The sequence below is a fragment of the Pristiophorus japonicus genome, chromosome X (genome assembly GCF_044704955.1).
Source record: "Pristiophorus japonicus isolate sPriJap1 chromosome X, sPriJap1.hap1, whole genome shotgun sequence".
NCBI lineage: Eukaryota > Metazoa > Chordata > Chondrichthyes > Pristiophoridae > Pristiophorus > Pristiophorus japonicus.
Genome location: NC_092010.1, coordinates 34,200,748 through 34,221,992, shown reverse-complemented (window position 1 = coordinate 34,221,992; position 21,245 = coordinate 34,200,748). Strand labels below are relative to the sequence as shown.

Here is a 21,245-nt window from a genome sequence, read left to right as displayed (position 1 = left end):
ATAAATTAAAGACAAACTTGCTAATTTGTCACAATATCACTATTTGGCAGTTATGAAGATAGCCTCACATGCGTGATCAACAAGTCACTCCCAGTCCCGTCCAGTATCTCTGTTGCCACATTGCAGTTGTGGGTGAAGATAACATGTATTTAGGTGAGGAACTCTATCGTAAACATGATTCCTTACTTTTTTGTCTATTAACATTTTCAAGATGTCCTTTTTTGTTATTGCTCCTCAAGTATATTGCCATCTTTTTCTCGAGTCCTCTTCTTCAACGCTGTATCCAAAGTACCTCCTCTCTGTGACCAAGGTTTCTCAAGGCCACGAGTGGATAATATTTCTTCCTTTTGGATCTACTGTAGAATTAGACAATGTGCATTCTGTTAACCGTGCCCTCTGTGACTGTGCAGTGGGTGTACTTAATCATCCCACACCATGAATGATTGCAGAGGACAACATTATGCATTAGTCCTGGTGGCTGTGTGATCTTGTGCCAGTGCACCCCAATAAGATGCCACTTCCACTGTCTATGTGCCCTCTGGCAGATTGGCCGATGCACAATGCAGTGCTGCTGTGGCGTGTTAGGTATCATCATCATCATAGGCAGTCTCTCGAAATCGAGGAAGACTTGCTTTCACTTCTGAAGTGAGTTCTTTGGTGGCTGAACAGTCCAATACGAGAGCCACAGACTCTGTCACAGGTGTGACAGCTAGTTGTTGAGGGAAGGGGTGAGTTGGACTGGTTTGCCGCACGCTCTTTCCGCTGCCTGCGCTTGATTTCTGCACGCTCTCGGCGTTGAGACTCGAGGTGCTCAGCGCCCTCCCGGATGCACTTTCTCCACTTAGGGCGGTCTTTGGCCAGAGACTCCCAGGTGTCAGTGGGGATGTCGCACTTTATCAGGGAGGCTTTGAGGGTGTCCTTGTAATGTTTCCTCTGCCCACTTTTGGATTGTTTGCCGTGAAGGAGCTCCACGTAGAGCACTTGCTTTGGGGGTCTCGTGTCTGGCATGCGAACTATGTGGCCTGCCCAGTGAAGCTGATCGAGTGTGGTCAGTGCTTCAATGCTGGGGATGTTAGCCTGGACGAGGACGCTGATGTTGGTGCGCCTGTCCTCCCAGGGGATTTGTAGGCTCTTGCGGAGACATCATTGGTGATATTTCTCCAGCGACTTGAGGTGTCTACTGTACATGGTCCATGTCTCTGAGCCACACAGGAGGGCGGGTATTACCTACAGCCCCGTAGACCATGAGCTTGGTGGCAGTTTTGAGGGCCTGGTCTTCAAACACTTTTCCTCAGGCGGCCAAAGGCTGCATTGGCGCACTGGAGGCGGTGTTGGATCTCGTCATCGATGTCTGCTCTTGTTGATAGGAGGCTCCCGAGATATGGGAAGTGGTCCACTGTGTCCAGGGCCACGCCGTGGATCTTGATGACTGGGGGGCAGTGCTGTGCGGCGAGGACAGGCTGGTGGAGGACCTTTGTCTTACGGATGTTTAGCATAAGGCCCATGCTTCATATGCCTCAGTAAATATGTCGACTATGTCCTGGAGTTCAGCCTCTGTATGTGCGCAGACGCAGGCGTCGTCCGCGTACTGTAGCTCGACGACAGAGGTTGGGGTGGTCTTGGACCTGGCCTGGAGACGGCGCAAGTTGAATAGGTTCCCACTGGTTCTGTAGTTTAGTTCCACTCCAGCAGGGAGCTTGTTGACTGCGAGGTGGAGCATGGCGGCAAGAAAGATTGAGAAGAGGGTTAGGGCGATGACGCAGCCCTGTTTGACCCGGGTCTGGACGTGGATTGGGTCTGTGATGGATCCGTTGGTAAGGATCACGGTGTTGGGTATAACAGGTTGCAAAACAGAGCCAAACTTTTTTTCTCTAAGTGCTCTTGTGTTATCTGCCCTCTGCAAAGACTAAACAGATCAGGAATACAATAGAAGTTATGCTGCAGCTGTACAAAGTCCTTGGTAGACCACAGAACTGTGAGCAGTTCTGGGCACCACACCTTAGGGAGGATATATTGGCCTTGGAGGGAGTGCAGTGTAGATTTACCAGAATGATACCCGGACTTCAAAGGTTAAATTACAAGACGGGATTAAACAAATTAGGGTTGTATCCTTGGAGTTTAGAAGGTTAAGGGGTGATCTGATCACAGTTTTCAAGATATTAATCAAGGGATTAGGACGCGAAAGTGGAGTTGAGGTCGAAGATCAGCCATGATCGTATTAAATGGCGGAGCAGGCTCGAGGGGCCGTATGGCCTACTCCTGCTCCTATTTCTTATGTTCTTATATTAAGGGGAACAGATAGGGCAGAAAGAGAGAGAAACTATTTTTGCTGGTTGGGTGTCTAGGACTAGGGGATGTAGCCTAAAAATTAGAGCCAGTCCTTTCAGGGGTGAAATTAGGAAACACTTCTACACACAAAGGGGGTTTGAAGATTGGAACTCTCTTCCACAAACGGCAATTGATGCTGGATCAATTGTTAATTTTAAATCGGCGATTGATAGATTTCTGTAAACCAAAGGTATTAAGGGACATGGACCAAAGGCGGGTATATGGAGTTAGATCGCAGATCAGCCATGATCTCATTGAATGGGGGAACAGGCTCGAGGGGCTTATGTTCCTCGGAAGATCCCGGGTTTGATTCCCCAGCCTGTGAACCCCTGGAACCAGGGTTTCCACTCCTGATTGCTATTCAGTGACCTTTGCCAGAAAATGCAGATGTGCGGATGTCAGGCGAGCAAAGGATTTGGCTGGGCAGTAATGCCCCCACATGCGTGGACAAACTGCACCCTGTCACCAGCGCTGCCCCACGACAGCAGATGGAAGCTTCGCGATGACTCTGCAGCCTGCTGCTTCGATTTGTGCGACCATTGTGTTAACTAAGGCAACTCCCCATCGAGCAACTTCTCTGCTCTCAGTCACCATACTGATTACATGAACCCCTGTGTGCTCCCCATGAGCAGGCAGGAGACATTGGGCTACCTCATCGCAGATTCCTGGGATGAAGGGATTGTCTTATGAGGAAAGGTTGAGCAGGTTGGGCCTATACTCACTGGAGTTTGGAAGAATGAGGGTTGATCTTATTGAAACATACAAGATTCTGAAGGGGCTTGACAGTGTAGATGTTGAGAGGATGTTTCCCCTCGTGTGGGAATCTAGAACCAAGGGGCATAGTTTCAGAAGAAGGGGTTGCCCATTTAAGATGGAGATGAGGAATTTCTTCTCTCAGAGGGTCGTGAATCTTTGGAATTCTCTACCCCAGAGAGCTGTGGAGGTTGAGTCATTGAATATATTCAAGGCTGAGATAGACAGATTCTTGAACTATAGGGGAGTCGAGGGTTATGGGGAACAGGCAGTGAAGTGGAGTTGAGGCCAAGACCAAATCAGCCCTGATATTGAATGGCGGAGCAGGCTCGAGGGGCCGAATGACCTATTCCAGTTTCTATTTCTTATGTTTTTAGATGAGGCAGAGTTTTGGCACATTATGTTGTTGCATTAAGTGCCCTATGTGAATCGATAATGCAACCTTGGTTTAAAATAACCCTGTGAGCATGGACGTGTTAATCGTTCAGCTGCTGATATCAGCAACAGTCATTTCTCAGCTATTTGTTTTAAAGGCACAATGTTAAAAACGATAATGGGATTCCTTCTCACAGTGAGTTACTGATCTCAGCCTTGCTGTTGTGGGTAGATGGTGTTTGGAATCCAAGTCCTTCAAATTTAATGAGGAGGCAGCCAGGACCATCCTTACACACACGCTTGGTGGCCAGTCACAGAGTAGCACAGGTGGGAGGTATGCAAGCAGGTTGCCTCCGTGTCCTCCATTGTTAGCATGCGACTTTGGGAAATGAGAGTGCAGGAAAGGACAGAAATGGCAAAATACTTTTTTTTTTTGACGTCGTCATAACTGTTTCCATGCAGTGTGACAACAAATCTACCTCACCGGAGAGTAAACTGGCTGGGGTAGATCTTGACTTTGTGCAATAGTGTGAAACGGGTGAGGGTGAGTCTGGGAGAGAGGTAAAATGGGTGGCTAACCAGTGTTCTTGTTAAGCCATGCAGTGGTCCCACGTAGGCCGCTCACTGGCTCTACTATGGTAATAACCGCGCATGCACGAAAAATTGAACGGGCCTGCAGCCATAAGGGCACGCACATCAAAAAAAAATTACAGGGAATATTGCTGCTGACTCGCTATCACCCGGCAAGATTAACCCCCGCTGCCTTTATCTACATCTAATCTATTTTATCAAGCTAATCTATCTACTCTAGCAAGCAATTGTTGATAAAGACAGGATTACAACCCTCACAGACCATCTAACTTGCACAGGGACAGGAACTGAAGAAAACTTATGAATATTCATTTGTAAATTTGAACAAATTAAAGTTTTTTTTTTGCAAATCGGGTTGCTTCTTAATGTTTTGGTCCTTGCGCCTGAAAATGAAGCTGCAGGGCTTGGGCCTGTAGCACTGGCCTGGTACCCATTTTGCCCAGCTATATTTGCTCTACATTCCCACGTGGACCATTTCCCATACCTCAAGAGCCTCTTGTCAACAAAAAGCAGACATTGATGCGGAGATTCAACATCGCCTCCAGTGCAGTCTTCGGCCGCCTGAGGAAAAGAGTGTTCGAAGACCAGGCCCTCAAATCTACCACCAAGCTCATGGTCTACAGGACTGTAATAATACCCGCCCTCCTGTATGGATCAGAGGCATGGACCATGTACAGAAGATACATCAAGTCGCTGGAGATATATCACCAACGATGTCTCCGCAAGATCCTGCAAATCCCCTGGGAGGACAGATGCACCAACATCAGTGTCCCCGCCCAGGCTAACATCCCTAGCATTGAAGCACTAACCACACTCGATCAGCTTTTCTGGGCAGGCCACTTAGTTTGCATGCCAGACACGAGACTCCCTAAGCAATTGCTCTACGCGGGGCTCCTTCATGGCAAATGAGCCAAAGATGGGCAGCGGAAACGCGACATCACCACTGACACCTGGGAGACCCTGGCCGAAGACCACCCTAGGTGGAGAAAGTGCATCCGGGAGGGCGTTGAGCTCTTCGAATCTCAACGCTGCGAGCGTGAAGAGATCGGGCGCAGGCAGCAGAAGGAGCGTGCGACAAACCAGCCCCACCGATCCCTTCCCTCGACGAATATCTGTCCCACCTGTGACAGGGTCTGTGGCTCTCATGTTGGACTGTTCAGCCACCAAAGAACTCACTTTGGGAGTGGAAGCAAGTCTTCCTCGATTCCGAAGGGCTGTCTATGATGAGGTTCCCACCTCCTGCACCAGTGCATGTGAGGTAGGGTAGGGGGTGGCAAATATAACTAGGGCACAATACCACTTTGTACTTGCCCAGGGTAAGCAGCATTTAGATTTAAGTGCTCAAGTAAAAATCTGTCCCTTTTTTTCCCCATCATAACGGGTGTCGGGGTAGATGCTGGGAGGATGTTTCCCCTGGCTGGGGAGTCTAGAACTAGGGGGTCACAGTCTCAGAATAAGAGGCTGGCCTTTTAGGCCGATAGCTATTTGTCCATAGAGCGCCTCCACCTCAGCACTCAAAATAGTTGTAGTTTTGGAAAATATCTTGGTTAGTGGGACTCCCCTTATTCATGTTAGCCCAGTGTATCCAGGATGGTTGGAATTAAGGTTTACAGGAGAGCCTTATAAACAAAGGCTCTCCCCAAAATGCAGCCTAATTCCCTTTCCGTAGGGAGATGCGCTTTAGCAAGGTAACTGACTGCTGCCTGGTTGTTTTCCCTCTCACCTCAGACTACATACTCCCAGGTGACCTGACCAAATCATTACCCTTGTGGCTGCTAAGTGCAGATGTCCATTAAACCAGGATGTAAAAATGCAACGTTGCTGGGGTTATAGCTGCTCTTGTTGACCCAAAACATTTACTTTCTTTCTAGATACAAAAAAAGAAAGGGTGCCATATCACATCCTCAGGATGTTCCAGGGTGCTTTACAACCAATGGATTACTTTGAAGTGCAACAGCCAATTTGCGCAACAAACGGTAACTGAATGAATAGCCAGGCTGTCTGTTTTTGATGGTGTTGGTTGAGGGGGAATGCTGGGCAGCAGACCCTGTCCTTCTTCAAATGATACTACGGGATCGTTTACATCCAGCTGAACAGGTAGATGAAACCTCGGTTTAAAGTGTCATCGAAAGATGACACCTTTGACAGTGCAGCACTCCCCTCAGTAATGAGGGAAGTGTCAGCCTAGGTTATGTGCTGAAGTCCTGCACAACCTTCTGACTCAGCCAAGAGGAGCTGGGAAAAAAATTCACTACTTCTCAATCTCTTAGCCCAATGTGGAGCACAAGAGGAGTGCATATTTTTTTGTGATATGCAGCACCCAAATTTACTGTATTGTTAATGTGAGAAATTAACTGTTTTTGCTGCCAGGAAATGGCAGAAGAATGAAAGAAAACAGTGAACACAAGCTATTTTTTAGTTCAGAAATAAACTGACAAGGATTTAACTCTGAAACCACCACAGGAGCAGGAGTAGGCCATTCAGCCCCTTCGAGCCTGTTCCACCTGCCTTGACTCTATATCCTTTTATACTCTTGCAAAAATCTAGCGATCTCAGATTTAAAACTATTATGGGGAAAAAAGTCTTGAAAGTCTAGTGGAGATATCATGGATCATTCAGTAACAGCACAAAGCAGTGTTCCCATCAGGAACATGGGGTGCTGCACGTAATGTGAAGTATTTGCAAGATATGCATGAGAGCATTTAAAAGCTTCTCATAGAGAGCCAGCATTCATAGTTTTCATTGCTAGAGCCTTATCAATAAATTAATGTCAACACATTATTTTTTTGTTGGAACATATTGATGCAATTGGATAAGTCATATTGGAGTTGATGAAGTTTTGAATAGCTGTCCTGATGGCCTTCTCCTTTTTAGGCAGTCCCTCGGAGTCAAGGATGACTTTCTTCCACACTAATGAGTTCTCAGGTGACTGATGAGTCCAATGCAGGACCTACAGTCTCTGTCACAGGTGGGGCAGACGGTGGTTGGAGGGACGGGTGGGTGGGGTGCTTGGGTTGCCGTGCGCTCCTTCCGCTGTTTGCGCTTGGCTTCCGCGTGCTCCCGGCGAAGAGACTCGAGGTGTTTGGCGCCATCCTGGATGCTTCTCCTCCACTTTGGGCGGTCTTGGGCCAAAGATTCCCAGGTGTCGGTGGGGATGTTGCACTTTTTCAAGGAGGTTTTGAGGGTGTCATGGATAAATCAAGAGGCTATAGGGAGGGAGGAACTTAAAACAATCACTATCACTAAAGAAGTAGTACTCGGTAAAATAATGGGACTAAAGGTGGACAAGTCCCCTGGACCTGATGGCTTGCATCCTAAGGTCTTAAAAGAAGTGGCTGCAGAGATAGTGGATGCATTGATTGTAATCTACCAAAATTCTCTGGATTTTGGGGAGGTCCCAGCGGATTGGAAAACCGCAAATATAACGTCCCTATTTAAAAAAGGAGGCAGACAGAAAGCAGGAAACTATAGACCAGTTAGCCTAACATCTGTCGTTGGGAAAATGTTGGAGTCCATTACTGTATTAAGGAAGCAGTAGCAGGACAATTGGAAAAGCATAATACAGTCAAACAGAGTCAGCATGGTTTTATGAAAGGGAAATCATGTTTGACAAATTTGCGAGAGTTCTTTGAGGATGTAACGAGCAGGGTGGATAAGGGGGAACCAGTGGATGTGGTGTATTTGGATTTCCAGAAGGCATTCGATAAGGTGCCACATAAAAGGTTATTGCACAAGATATACAAGCTCACGGGGTTGGGGGTAATCTATTAGTATGGATAGAGGATTGGCTAACTAACAGAAAACAGAGAGTCGGGATAAATGGGTCATTTTCCGGTTGGCAAACGGTAACTAGTGGGGTGCCACAGGGATTGATGCTGAGGCCTCAACTATTTACAATTTATATTAATGACTTGGATGAAGGGACCGTGTAATGTAGCCAAGTTTGCTGATGATATAAAGATGGGTGGGAAAGCAAGCTGTGAGGAGATCACAAAAAATCTTCAAAGGGATATAGACAGGCTAAGTGAGTGGGCAAACATTTGGCAGATGGAGTATAATGTGGGAAAATGTGATGTTATCCACTTTGGCAGGAAAAATAAAAAAGCGAATTATTATTTAAATGGAGATAAATTACAAAATGCTGCAGTACAGCGGGACCTGGGGGTCCTTGTGCATGAAACACAAAAAAGTTAGTATGCAGGTGCAGCAAGTAATCAGGAAGGCAAATGGAATGTTGGCCTTTATTGCAAGGGGGATAGAGTATAAAAGCAGAGAAGTCCTGCTACAACTGTACAGGGTATTGGTGAGGCCACACCTGGAGTACTGCGTACAGTTTTGGTCGCCTTATTTAAAGAAGGATATACTTGATTTGGAGGCAGTTCAGAGAAGACTCACTAGGTTGATTCCTGAGATGAAGGGGTTGACTTATGAGAAAAGGTTGAGTAGGTTGGGCCTATACTCATTGGAATTTAGAAGAATGAGAGGTGATCTTATTGAAACATATACAATACTGAGGGGGCTTGACAAGGTAGATGCAGAGAGGATGTTTCCCCTCGTGGGGGAATCTAGAACTAGGGGCATAGTTTCAGAATAAGGGGTCGCCCATTTAAAACTGAGATGAGGAGGAATTTCTTCTCTGAGGGTTGTAAATCTGTGGAATTCTTTGCCCCAGAGAGCTGTGGAGGTTGGGTCATTGAACATATTTAAGGTGGAGAAAGATTTTTGAACAATAAGGGAATGAATGGTTATGGGGAGTGGGCAGGGAAGTGGAGCTGAGCCCAAGACCAGATCAGCCATGATCTTATTGAATGGCGGGGCAGGCTCGAGGGGCCAAATGGCCTACTCCTGCTCCTATTTCTTATGTTATGTCCTTGACGCGTTTCCTCTGCCATCCTGGGGCTCGCTTATCGTGTCGGTGCTCTGAGTAGAACGCTTGTTTTGGGAGTCTCATATCGGGCATGCAGACGATGTGGCCTGTCCATCGGAGCTGATTGAGCGTGATCAGTGCTTCGATGCTGGGGATGTTGGCCTGAGTGAGAACACTGATGTTGGTGCGCCTAGCCTGCCAATGGATTTGCAGGATCTTGCAGATGGCTGTGTTGGTGCTACTTCTCCAGTGCTTTGAGGTGCCTGCTGAACATAATCCATGTATCTGAAGCATATGGGAGGGTGGATATCACTACTGCTCTGTAGACCATGAGCTTGGTGCCGGGTTTGAGGTCCTGTTCTTCAAACACCCTCTTCCTCAGGCGACCGAAGGCTGCACTGGTGCACTGAAGACGGTGTTGGACTTCGTCATTGACGTCTGCCCTTGTTGACAGTAGGCTCCCGAGGTATGGAAAATGGTCCACGTCGTGGATCTTGATAATTGGGGGCAGTTCTGTGTTGTGGGGGCAGGTTGGTAGAGAACCTTTGTCTTACGGGTGTTTAGTGTAAGACCCATACTCTCATACGCTTCGGTGAAGGTGTTGACGATGGTTTGGAGTTCGACCTCCGAGTGTGCGCAAATGCAAGCGTCGTCTGCATACTGTAATTCAATGACCGAGGATGGGACGACCTTGGATCTGGACTGGAGGCGACGGAGGTTGAACAGTTTCCCGTTTGTTCTGTAGATTAGCTCCACTCCAGCGGGGGGCTTATTGAGGGCGAGATGGAGCATTGCAGCAAGGAAGATCAAGAAGAGCGTTGGTGCGATGACACAGCCCTGCGTGACCCCGGTCTGCACGTGAATTGGGTCGGTGGTGAATCCGTTGGTCAGGATCACGGCTTGCATGTCATCGTGAAGCAAGCGGAGGATCATGACGAACTTTTGAGGGCAGCCGAGTTTGAGGAGTACACTCCATAACCCCTCCTGGTTGACATTGTCGAAGGCCTTTGTCAGGTCAAAGAAGGCCATGTACAGAGGCTGGTGCTGTTCCCTGCATTTCTCTTGAATTTGTCGCACGGTGAAGATCATGTCCATTGTGCCCCTTAGTGGGCGGAATCCACATTGTGACTCTGGGAGGAGCTCTTCAGCCTCAGCTCTTCAGATTGAGGAGGATTCTTGTGATGACTTTCCCTGTGGCAGGCAACAGGGAAACTCCTCTGTAATTACTGCAATCGGACTTGTCACCTTTCTTGAAGATGGTCACGATTACAGCGTCTCTGAGGTCCCGTGGCATGCTCTCTTCCTTCCAAATAAGAGAAATGAGTTCATGGATTCACGCCAATGGTGCTTCTCCGCCATGCTTTAGTGCTTCGGCGGGGATTGCATCTGCTCCTGAGGCCTTGTTGTTCTTCAGTTGTCGGATGGCCTTTTCAACCTCATGCCGGGCTGGAGTTGTGCTGAGGTGGTGGTGGGTAGAATGCTGCGGGATGGAGTCGAGGACACTCGCATCGAAGATAGAGTCTTGGTTAAGGAGATCTTCAAAAGTGCTCCTTCCAGCGGGCCCTAACTGCCTCTCTGTCCTTGATGAGCACCTCTCCGTTCTTGGCCCTCAGTGGGGTAGGACCTTGGGTGCCGTAGGTGGTCTTGACTGTGCTAAAGAATCCACGCATGTCATGGTTGCCAGTTAGTTGCTGGATCTCCCGAGTGTAATGGGATTTGATGGTCCCAGGTTCAATTCTGTTTATGGTTAGTCAACTGAACTCAGCTTGAGTAGTATTTGGACTTCTACAATTAGCCTCAGTGCTCCTGAGCTAGGGTGGGAAAAAAAATCGGCTGGCAATCTTTGCGGGAAAGTGTGTACTTTGCTTGAGGACAGGATTGGGCTCCAGCGTGATGCCCTCACAGTTGAATTACCTGCTGAACCTAACTGGCTTCCATAGAGGAATGGGCAGGTGAGGTATTGGAAGTGACCAATATCCCCACAAGAATCGAAGACTTCAGGTGGAGATGGAGAAAATTGACAGAAAATTCTGGGTTTTGCTCATAAGTGAGACTTAAAACCTAAACGGTAATCTCTGGCATTTGCCAGTTGTGGTAGAGTGATGAAATAGTGGAAAGTTAATGATTGCCTTTATTAATTAGCAGCTATACTTTCTAACACTGTTGTTGCTAGTTTATCAGGGAGGAGATATTTTAACATGATCACATTATAATGGGCTGGGGCGGCTGGTGAGGTAGAAAAATTAGGCTGAATGACTTGTAGAAGATGAAGTTACATGCAAGCGAGACGGTTTCACTGAACATTTCCATTTCCCCTGCAGTTTAGGTCATTGTTTAAGTTCAAGTCCCACTCCAGACACTTGAGCACAAGAATCTAGGCTGACACTTTTAGTGCAGTGCTGAGGGAGTGCCGCACTTGTCAGAGTTGCTGTCTTTCGGATGAGAGGTTAAACCGAAGCCCCTCTGCTCTCTCGGGTGGATGTAAAAGATCCCAGGGCACTATTTGGAAGAAGAACAGGAGAGTTCTCCCCGGTACCCTGGACAATATTTATCCCTCAATCAATAAAACAGATTATCTGGTCGTGATCACATTGCTGTTTGTGGGAGCTTGCTGTGCGCAGATTGATTTCCTGCATCACAACAGTTGCGACTTGAAAAGGAAGGACTGCCTTGGCTGTGAAGCGTTTTGGGGACGTCCTGAGGTGGTGAAAGGCGCTGTAGAAAGTGCAAGTCTTTCTATTGTGGCTGCCTGCTTGCAACAACGCCTGCGGCTCATCGTGTTCCACAATTCCGCCTGGGAAAAGTGAATTCCAAGCACGTCAGTGCAGAGTCCTCCCAGCTGGCCGTGAGCCGGTGCCAAGTCAGGCTTCAATCTGAAGTGAAATTCGGCCCCGTGTCGCACTGATAGCGGCAGCAAAGATGCTGTTCGCCTTTAAAGCCCGGTCACGGGAAAGGCCCCCTGCTACGCATGCGCAAGGCGCTCTGAAAATTCGAGTGACACGTCGGGTGAAACCCGTGAGGTAAAATGTACAGATTTTTTGCGGGGGAGAAACGGGTGCTTTAAAGAAAATAATGCCGTGTTAAAATGCCTCTTGTCGTCGGCTGATGCCGGGTCGCTTTTGATGGGCACACGGTCCACTTTTCGCGGCGCGGCCTCGAAGACAGCGACGGTTTATTCGGGACGAACGCAGACTGCAGTTTGAAACATCCGAGTGAATTGAATGTCAACTTTTAAAATCAAATGTGTCACGTTTGGGCGCTCTGCTCCTGTTCCCGCACGGAAGCCTGATGGCTGGGCTACAAACCTGGTATTAACCTCAAAATGTTATTTCCTCTAAAAATATTATTTCCCCCTCTTTTTAAAAAAAAAGCCGATCGCCGTGTCTATCCGGTCGGAATGTATTAACCATTTAAACAGATTTGAAATGTCAGGTTGACAGAACCCGCTTTAAGAATTCTTGGGGCTCCTCGGCACCGAAAACCTCTGCAAATTGTCCCAGGGGTCTGAGGCAATCTTAACCAGTGCTTGTCAAACTTCTTTGCTTGAAGAATGGATTAATAATCACAGACCCTCCCATCTAAATTATAATACTCCAGACTGTAAAAGTGCTGCATGTAACGAGTGCTTTAATAATGCTTTGAAGAAAACAGGTTATTTACTTGCAGATATCAAAAAGAAAGACTTGCATTTCTATAGCGCCTTTCATGACACCAGACGTCCCAAGGCGCTTTACAGCCAATGAAGCACTTTTGAAGTGTAGTCACTGTTGTAATGTAACAAACGTGGCAGCCGATTAACGCACAAGCAAGCTTTTATAAATAGCAATGTGATAATGACCAGATAATCTGTTTATGTTGATTGAGGGATAAATATTGGCCAGGATACAGGGAAGAACTCTCCTGCCCTTCTTAAAAATAGTGCCATGGGATCTTTTACAGATGGGGCCTCAGTTTAACGTCTCAACAGAAAGATGGCACCTCAAACAGTGCAGCACTCCCTCAGCACTGCACTGGAGTGTCAGCCTAGATTTATGTGCTCAAGTCCCAGGAGTTGAACCCACAACTTTCTGACTCCGAGGCAAGTGTGCTACCCACTGAGCCATGGCTGACACAGTGTGGCACACCCATCTCCATCATCGATCAACTTTTTTGGCACCAGCCATCAGCCTTGGTAACTGCGGGTCGACCTGGCGATCTCCGTGTCACTCTCAGCGTTCCTCCATGTGTGCTCCCTCCGAGGTGAGTCAGCCAGCCCACTCTGCACTGCACACGTGGCGGCCACATTCTGCTCCCGGCTCGCACCAAGCCCGCTTCTGGCCATTGCTCATTCGCTTACTCTTGACCACGGCGCTCCCTCGTAGGCCCACCACGCTCGGTACTCGCATGATTTTGCGGATCCCAGTTTGTGAACCACTGTTCTAAGCAATCACAAACTGAAATATTCCAGCTGTATAGTCAGTCATGCCATCAGATGTTTTTGCTCTTGATATTATTTGATGGTTTAAGGAAAGGAATACAGATTATTTCTGAAAAATACATTATTTTCTTTTGATTGGAACAGCTGGGGACAACGAGTACCAATAGTGGTTTGATCTCTCTACTCCTCTCCTCTCCTCTTTCTATCTCTTCTCTCACCCCCACAAAAGCAAGCACAGGCTGTTTACTTGAGGACAAGGGTTAAAAAAAAGAATGACTTGTATTTATATAGCACCTTTCATGACCTTGGAATGTACCAAAGTGCTTTACAGCCAATGAAGTACTTTTGAAGTGTAGTCACTGTTGTAATGTAGGAAACATGGCAGCCGATTTTGCACACAGCAAGCTTCTAAAAACAGCAATGTGACGATGACCAAATAAACAGTTTTAGTGATGTTGGTTGAGGGATAAATATTGGCCTGGACTCCCCTGCTCTTTGAAATAGTGCCATGTGTACTCAAAGGAGGCAATGCCACGCTATCTGACTGGAAGCTGTATTTCAAAAATTGTTTCATTCAAAGAAAAATGTTTCTGTCGTTTGATAAAAATGCAAAGTTTAATCCAACTGTACTCCCATAAAACACTGAGACATTTCAATGTGCAGGGCGCTATGTAACTACAAGTATGTTGCCTTCTCTGGCGAATGTTTTTGTTCAATTGTTAAAACATGATATTTGTGTATATTGTGTTAAAATAAAATGTTGCTCTTTAAAATTATTTTTAAACAGCAGAGGACATCGTGTCTTTGAGCGAGGGACGGAGGGCAATTGGAGGAAAGGGTCACTCACTCACTCCTGGCAGCACGAGAGGAGTCCGTGCACCTGCTGTCTTGGATCCTAACATTGGGCTAAATGAACAAAGATTTTAAAAAGATGTGGCCAAATTCAATCATACAAATAAACAAATTTTCTCTCTCTCTCTCCATCTTTAGGATTCCATGCATTGCTTGCTTAAGGTGCTGAGCAGCTGACTGAGTCTTCTGCTACTGCTACTGCGAGTCAACAACAGCTAACCACTTTCTCTTTCCTCTCTCACTGTGGGGAAATGTGTAGCTAATGCTGAGGTCTTCTCTGACACTCTTGCTGAAATCATTAACCTGCTGAGTCAGGAGTACAATCCAGTTGCTCACATGTTAGGTAAATGCTGACACAGACTGGCCAGAATGGCCTTTTTCCATGTTGTAACTTCTACGTATATCTCTTTTTTTTTAACCACTCCATAGTTCTGCTGTTGATTTTTAAGTAGTGAAACCTGCGTCCTGGGGGAGGGGCGGAACCACCATCACAGTGAGGGCCCTGGTGCCTCAGTGAGTAAATGCACTATCCAGTGTATACTGAGTATTACTGAATAGAAGGGTTCTAAGTTCAATCCTTGCTCTTGCAAAGTTCACAATTAATCTCACCCACCCTCATTCCATCTCTGGGGGACTATCAACCAGGGCTCCTGCTCCTAACCCGATCTTGTGACCTATGCTGGAGAGCACGTGTGTGTGTGTGTGTGTGTGTATAGATGTTGGGTGAGAACAAGTCTGGGCTTGGGGGCGATGCCCTTTCTCTTCCCCCTCTCCTCCCTGCTCGCCCCAAAATATCGTATATCGCTTGGAAATGAGAAGGATTGTTTGTTTGAGAAATGCAAGTGCTCCACTGCAGCGGAGTGAGAATGGGTTTAAAGTACACTATTTGAGTCTGTGTAGACTGTTCTTGAAACTGCTCTTGCATGTAAAAACAACTATTTTATCCATGACCACACATTGCCATTCTTTGCCCTTTTCAAGGAGGTCCTGCTGAGGGCTTATCAGGAGCTTGGAGTTAAATTAAAAGCAGGATGTCGAGGGTAATAATTATTACCTGAGCCACGTGCGAACTGGCATAGGGCTAAACAGATGTCTGCACTAAAGACTAGTGGGCAGGTACAAAAAAAAACAATTAAAAAGGGCTAATGGAATGCTGACCTTTATCTAAAGAGGGCTGGAATACGAAGCGGTGCAAGTTATGTTACAGTTATATAAAACTCTGGTTAGATCCCATTTAGAGAATTGCGTTCAGTTCTTGACACTGTACCTTAGGAAGGATATATTGGCCTTGGAGGGGGTGTAGCGTAGATTCACCAGAATGATAACTTTGCTAAAAGGGTTAAATTATGTGGACAGATTGTGCAGACTAATTTTGCATTACTTTTGAATATAGGGAGGACTCCTGCGTAGAGAGTACTCCATTGGCGAACCCCGCCTCCTCCGAACGGCAAGATGGTGCGCCATGGCATGTCTGGACGGCAGACGAGGATGGCAAAGTGGAGAGTGTGCAAGAGCAGCTTGCAACAGCTCGACAACTATTTTTAAGTTGCACCTGTAAATCAAATGCACCCTGATTAAAGGGGGGCACTAAAACTGACACATTGAACAAATTAAACTTTTGACAGTAAATCAAATTACAATTTGGTTGCCGAGGGTGATGATGCACTCCAGTCCCTCCGGTGCCCACCTCTCGCGGAAGGCCGCGAGCATACTGGTGAACACTGCGTGCTCCATCTCCAGGGACCCCCTGGCTCGGATGTAACCGCGGAAGAGAGGCAGGCAGTCGGGCTGAACGACCGCCTGCTGCCTGGACCGGCTGATGGCCACCTTGGCCATGCCCAGGAGCAGTCCTACGAAGAGGCCTTCCGACCTGCCCGCTCCCCTCCGCACAGGGTGCCCAAAGATCAGGCGCGTGGGACCGAAGTGCAACCAGGACGTGACGCACAGCCCCTTCAAATAATGGAAGAGGGGCTGCAACCTCACACACTCCACATAAACGTGGAACACGGACTCCTAGATCGCAGAAATCGCGAACCGACTTAAAAACTTATTGCACAGGACTGCCCCATGCAACACCCTCCAGGCCAAGTCCCCAATAAATAGAGGGAGGACTCCTGCGTTGGGAGCACTCCATTGGGGACCCCCGCCTCCTCCGGATGGCAAGATGGTGCACCATAGCATGTCCAGGTGGCAAACGAGGATGGCAAAGTGGAGAGTGTGCAAGAGCAGCCTGCAACAGCTCTACAACTCTTTGTAGAAAACAATTAAATCAAGTGCCCCCTGATTAAAGGGGGATGGGGGGGGGCACACCAATCGCTTTAAAACAAGTGCCCCCTTGTTTATTTTTTGCGGGCACTAAAAACACATTATACAAGTGCCCCCTGGCTAAAAGTGGCGGGGGGTGGGCACTAAACCCGACCCAATAAACAAATTAAACTTTTAGACAAAAAACATCAAATTAAAATTTGGTTGCCGGGGGTGATGATGCACTCCAGTCCCTCCGGCGCCCACCTCTCGCAGAAGGCCGCGAGTGTACCGGTGGACACCGCGTGCTCCATCTCCAAGGACACCCTGGCCCGGATGTAGGCGTGGAAGAGAGGCAGGCAGTAGGGCTGAACGACCCCCTCGACCGCCCGCTGCCTGGACCGGCTGATGGCCCCCTTGGCCATGCCCAGGAGCAGTCCTACCAGGAGGCCCTCGGACCTACCCGCTCCCCTCCGCACAGGGTGCCCAATGATCAGGAGTGTGGGACTGAAGTGCAACCAGAAATTGAGGAGCAGCCCCTTTAAATATTGGAACAGGGGCTGCAACCTCATACATTCCATAAAAACATGGAACACGGACTCTTCCAGACCGCAGAAATTGCAGGCGGCCTGGGAGTCCGTGAACCGGCTTTAAAAAGTTGTTGCACGAGACTGCTCCGTGCACCACCCTCCAGGCCAAGTCCCCGATAAATAGTGGGAGGACTCCCGTGTAGAGTGCACTCCATCGGGGACCCCCGCCTCTTCCGGACGGCAAGATGGTACGCCATGGCGTGTCCGGACGGCAGACGAGGATGGCAAGGTTGAGAGTGTGCAGGAGCAGCCTGCAACAGCTCTACAAACATGTGAGTATCCTCACAGGTGCATACGTTGCACCTGTACAGAGCACACTACGCACCTTGCTTGTTCTGTGCTTTTACTGTGCTCTTTTCAATGGTTGAAACTCTGCTCAAAAATAAGCTTTGTTGTATTGAAAATAGCAGGAATGCACATGTCGACATGGCCCTGCGCGGGATGTAACGGTATTTTTTTGCTAACTGACTCGTGTCTGAGTTGATGTGACCAAATCGCATGTCATTTTCTTTTCTTTATAGCCTGGCGTAAAACTGTTCTGAGTACGAGTTCTGCTTTGCAAGGCTACTGCTGAAAAAAGAGCAGAAATGAATTTGCTGTCCCCATCAATCACACCGTGCCCGGCGTGCTCTCCCATGTATTCATGATTCTCCATTTTATTATGACTGTGCCACAATTGATGCAGTTTGAATGCAGCAAATTCTGGCTTCCAGTCTGAAATTCCTCCCTCGCATTGCGGTGTATCGTTACCACAGAGACCGATTGAAAGGTGAGGAAAATACAGAATAATTAAAACTTGACCTGAAACTGACACTTTTTTTTTCTATCCAGGTACTGTGATGTCATTCCTTCGGTGTATACGGGCTGCTCTGGGCATCTGGCAGATACAAAGCAGGTATTGGTTGTAGCATCTTTTAATCTCTGAGTAGAGCAACTCGAATTCATTTGGTGGCTCTAAAAATGATTCCTGTTAATAAGGCCCTTTTTGAAGGCACACGACTGAGAAAGGGCATAGTGTAGGCAAAAAAGCAAAACCTTTGAATGTGACTGTCAGCCATTGTCTAAAAGTATCCCTTCAGCTTGAGGCTGTGGCCTTCAGGTTAATCATGTATTGGATGCATCTCCACGACTTCTGACTGTAAATTGAAATGAGTTATTTTAGCCCTGCTTTATTAACCAATACAGCCATCTTTGGAATATTATGTGTTCCAGGTCTCTCTTAAAATGCAGCAAAGAATGAATAATGCAGCTGGAGAAGTCTATTTAACAGTAACAGTAATTGTGAGGCCACAAGTACAAAATATTAAAAGCTTTGAGTGAGACATGAAATTAGGCGAAAGGTTGTCAGATAATCAGATTGTTGTATTTGTTGAATTACCGGCATGTTATTTCTGGGGTGTGTGTAGAGATAGTAATTTGTTTAAATATAATGATGACATTGTCTTCCTTTGGATGATTGATACCATTTTTAGGACTGCTTTTATTTGCTATGTACATAAATGATCTGGACTTGGGAGTTGAAGGAACCATATTGAAGTTTTCTTATGACAACCAGATTAGGGTTGGGCATGGAAAATTGTAACGGGTTGTAAAAAGATTGCAGGTAGGTAGCATTTACAGGAAAATTACAAATAATATATTTGGAAGGAAGACGAAGAAAAGGAAATACACCTTAAATTACATTTTTAAATGGAGTAGACGAGCAGAGGGACTTTAGTGTTCAGCGGAAGGAGTGTGCGGCAAACCAGACTCCCCACCCACCCTTGGTTCTGAGCTGTAACATTCTATGACTGGGAGTTCCCAGCACAGAATCTTTTGCACTGATATGGAGCTCAAATGCATAGCTCAAAATTTGCAAGGCCAAACCCGACAACCCAATTGTACTGTCGAGTGCATGCTTTGCAGTTCGGCTGAACAGGGCACAAAAACGTTCACTTGTTCATTACGGCCCAAGTGAGCATGGCTGCGGTATTCGTGTGGATCATCAACGCGCACGCCAGTGCCTGATACCTGTAGGGGGGGTGGGGGGGGAGGGAGCGAGGGGGGGGGGAAGGGAGCGAGGGGAGGTGGGGGGGGGGGGGGAAAGGGAGCGAGGGGAGGTGGGGGGGGGGAAAGGGAGCGAGGGGAGGTGGGGGGGGGGGGAAGGGAGCGGGGTGGGGGGGGAGGTGGGAAGGGAGGGAGCGGGGGGGGGGGGAAAGGGAGCGGGGGAGGTGGGAAGGGAGGGAGCGGGGGGGGGGGAAAGGGAGCGGGGGGGGGGAAAGGGAGCGGGGGGGGGGGGTAGGGAGCGGGGGGGGGGGGGAAAGGGAGCGGGGGGGGGAAAGGGAGCGGGGGGGGGGGAAAGGGAGCGGGGGGGGGAAGGGAGCGAGGGGAGGTGGGGGGGGGGGGGAAAGGGAGCGAGGGGAGGTGGGGAGGTGGGGGGGGGGAAAGGGAGCGAGGGGAGGTGGGGGGGGGGGGAAAGGGAGCGAGGGGAGGTGGGGGGGGGGGGAAGGAAGGGAGCGGGGGGGGGGGGGAAGGAAGGGAGCGGGGGGGGGGGAAGGAAGGGAGCGGGGGGGGGAAGGGAGCGAGGGGGGGGGGGGGGAAGGGAGCGAGGGGGGGGGGGAAGGGAGCGAGGGGAGGTGGGGGGGGAGGGAGCGAGGGGAGGTGGGGGGGGGGAGAGGGAGCGAGGGGAGGTGGGGGGGGGAAGGGAGCGAGGGGAGGTGGGGGGGGGCGGGTGGGGGGGGGGGCGGAAGCGAGGGAAGGTGAGAGGGGAGGTGGGGCGGGGGGGGGGAGGGCGAGAGGGGAGGTGGGGCGGGGGGGGAGGGAGAGAGAGAGGGGAGGTGGGGGGGAGGGGAAGGAGGGAGAGAGGGGAGGTGTGGGGGGGGAGGGGAAGGAGGGAGAGAGGGGAGGTGTGGGGGGGAGGGGAAGGAGGGAGAGAGAGAGAGAGAGAGAGACTACATCTATTGATGAAGAAATAAAAGGCCAGAATTGAAGCTGTTTTGCAAATTCCAGCACCTCATTTTCAATGTGCATCCAATCGCACAGTGATGCACGTTGCTTAAATCCCCATTGGTGGGTGAAAATTTTCAATGAAATTGCTTATAAAGATACCTTGCAGCTGGTGGATGTCACTCTGCAGATAATTGACTGGCCAGAGACAGGATTCACAGAACTTTTTGCAGCATTTGACAGTATGTATTCTCAAGGGATCAGGGTTTCAGAGCAATGGCAATATAATAACAGCAGGGAGTCGGTTAACTAACCTATATATATCAGATACAAGTAATAAATTACTTCAGGATAGTCTAGTTGACGGTGAGCTGTCATTTTGAGTAGCTGTTCTAATGTTATAAACGGCACGTGACGATTTAGTGACCTGTAAGTGTTGACTGCACTCTAAATTAAATGTTATCTAATCTTGAACATCATTGTTATCTTTTGCTGTTCTGCTGGGACTCACTGTACATGGCTCCACGTTCACGTAAGATGTGATGTGGATGAAAGAACGATAAAGCTGATCGCATAAAAGCAGATTTTGCAGCAATAAATGACATGGTTGTACATCTTGATTCGCCTCTGTTAAAGGGAGAACTATTTGGAAAGAGGTGACATGATGGGTCCAAGTCAGCATGGATTTGTGAAAGGAAAATCATGCTTCTGGAATTTTTTGGAGGATGTTTCCAGTCGAGTGGACAAGGGAGAACCAGTTGATGTGGTGTATTTGGACTTTCAGAAGGCTTTCGACAAAATCCCACACAAGAGATTAATGTGCAAAGTTAAAGCACGTGGGATTGGGGTTAGTGTGCTGACGTTAATTGAGAACTGGTTGGCAGACAGGAAGCAAAGAGTAGGACTAAATGGATACTTTTCAGAATGGCAGGCAGTGACTAGTGGGGTACCGCAAGGTTCTGTGCTAGGGCCCCAGCTGTTTACATTGTACATTAATGATTTAGACGAGGGGATTAAATGTAGTATCTCCAAATTTGCGGATGACACTAAGTTGGGTGGCAGTGTGAGCTGCGAGGAGGATGCTATGAGGCTGCAGAGTGACTTGGATAGGGTAGGTGAGTGGGCAAATGCATGGCAGATGAAGTATAATGTGGATAAATGTGAGGTTATCCACTTTGGTGGTAAAAACAGAGACAGACTATTATCTGAATGGTGACAGATTAGGAAAAGGGGAGGTGCAACGAGACCTGGGAGTCATGGTACATCAGTCATTGAAGGTTGGCATGCAGGTACAGCAGGCGGT

At 48.3% G+C, this 21,245-nt stretch overlaps 1 protein-coding gene across 9 annotated transcripts in view; it reads left to right on the top strand.

Moving 5' to 3' along the window:
- The window catches only part of suox (sulfite oxidase), a 56,485-nt gene that overhangs the window by 16,532 nt on the left and 18,708 nt on the right, over positions 1-21,245 (top strand). For 2 of the 9 annotated variants that reach the window (XM_070869565.1, XM_070869563.1), the window contains exon 2: positions 17,849-17,912. In XM_070869565.1, coding sequence (XP_070725666.1) covers positions 17,857-17,912 — 56 coding nt within the window. In that variant the 5' untranslated portion in view covers positions 17,849-17,856. Of the gene's footprint in view, positions 1-712; positions 729-5,918; positions 6,024-6,043; positions 6,145-11,577; positions 12,223-14,338; positions 14,527-15,581; positions 15,738-17,848; positions 17,913-21,245 lie in introns of those variants that run through there. The other 7 variants (XM_070869558.1, XM_070869557.1, XM_070869562.1 and 4 more) reach the window with 7 other exon arrangements.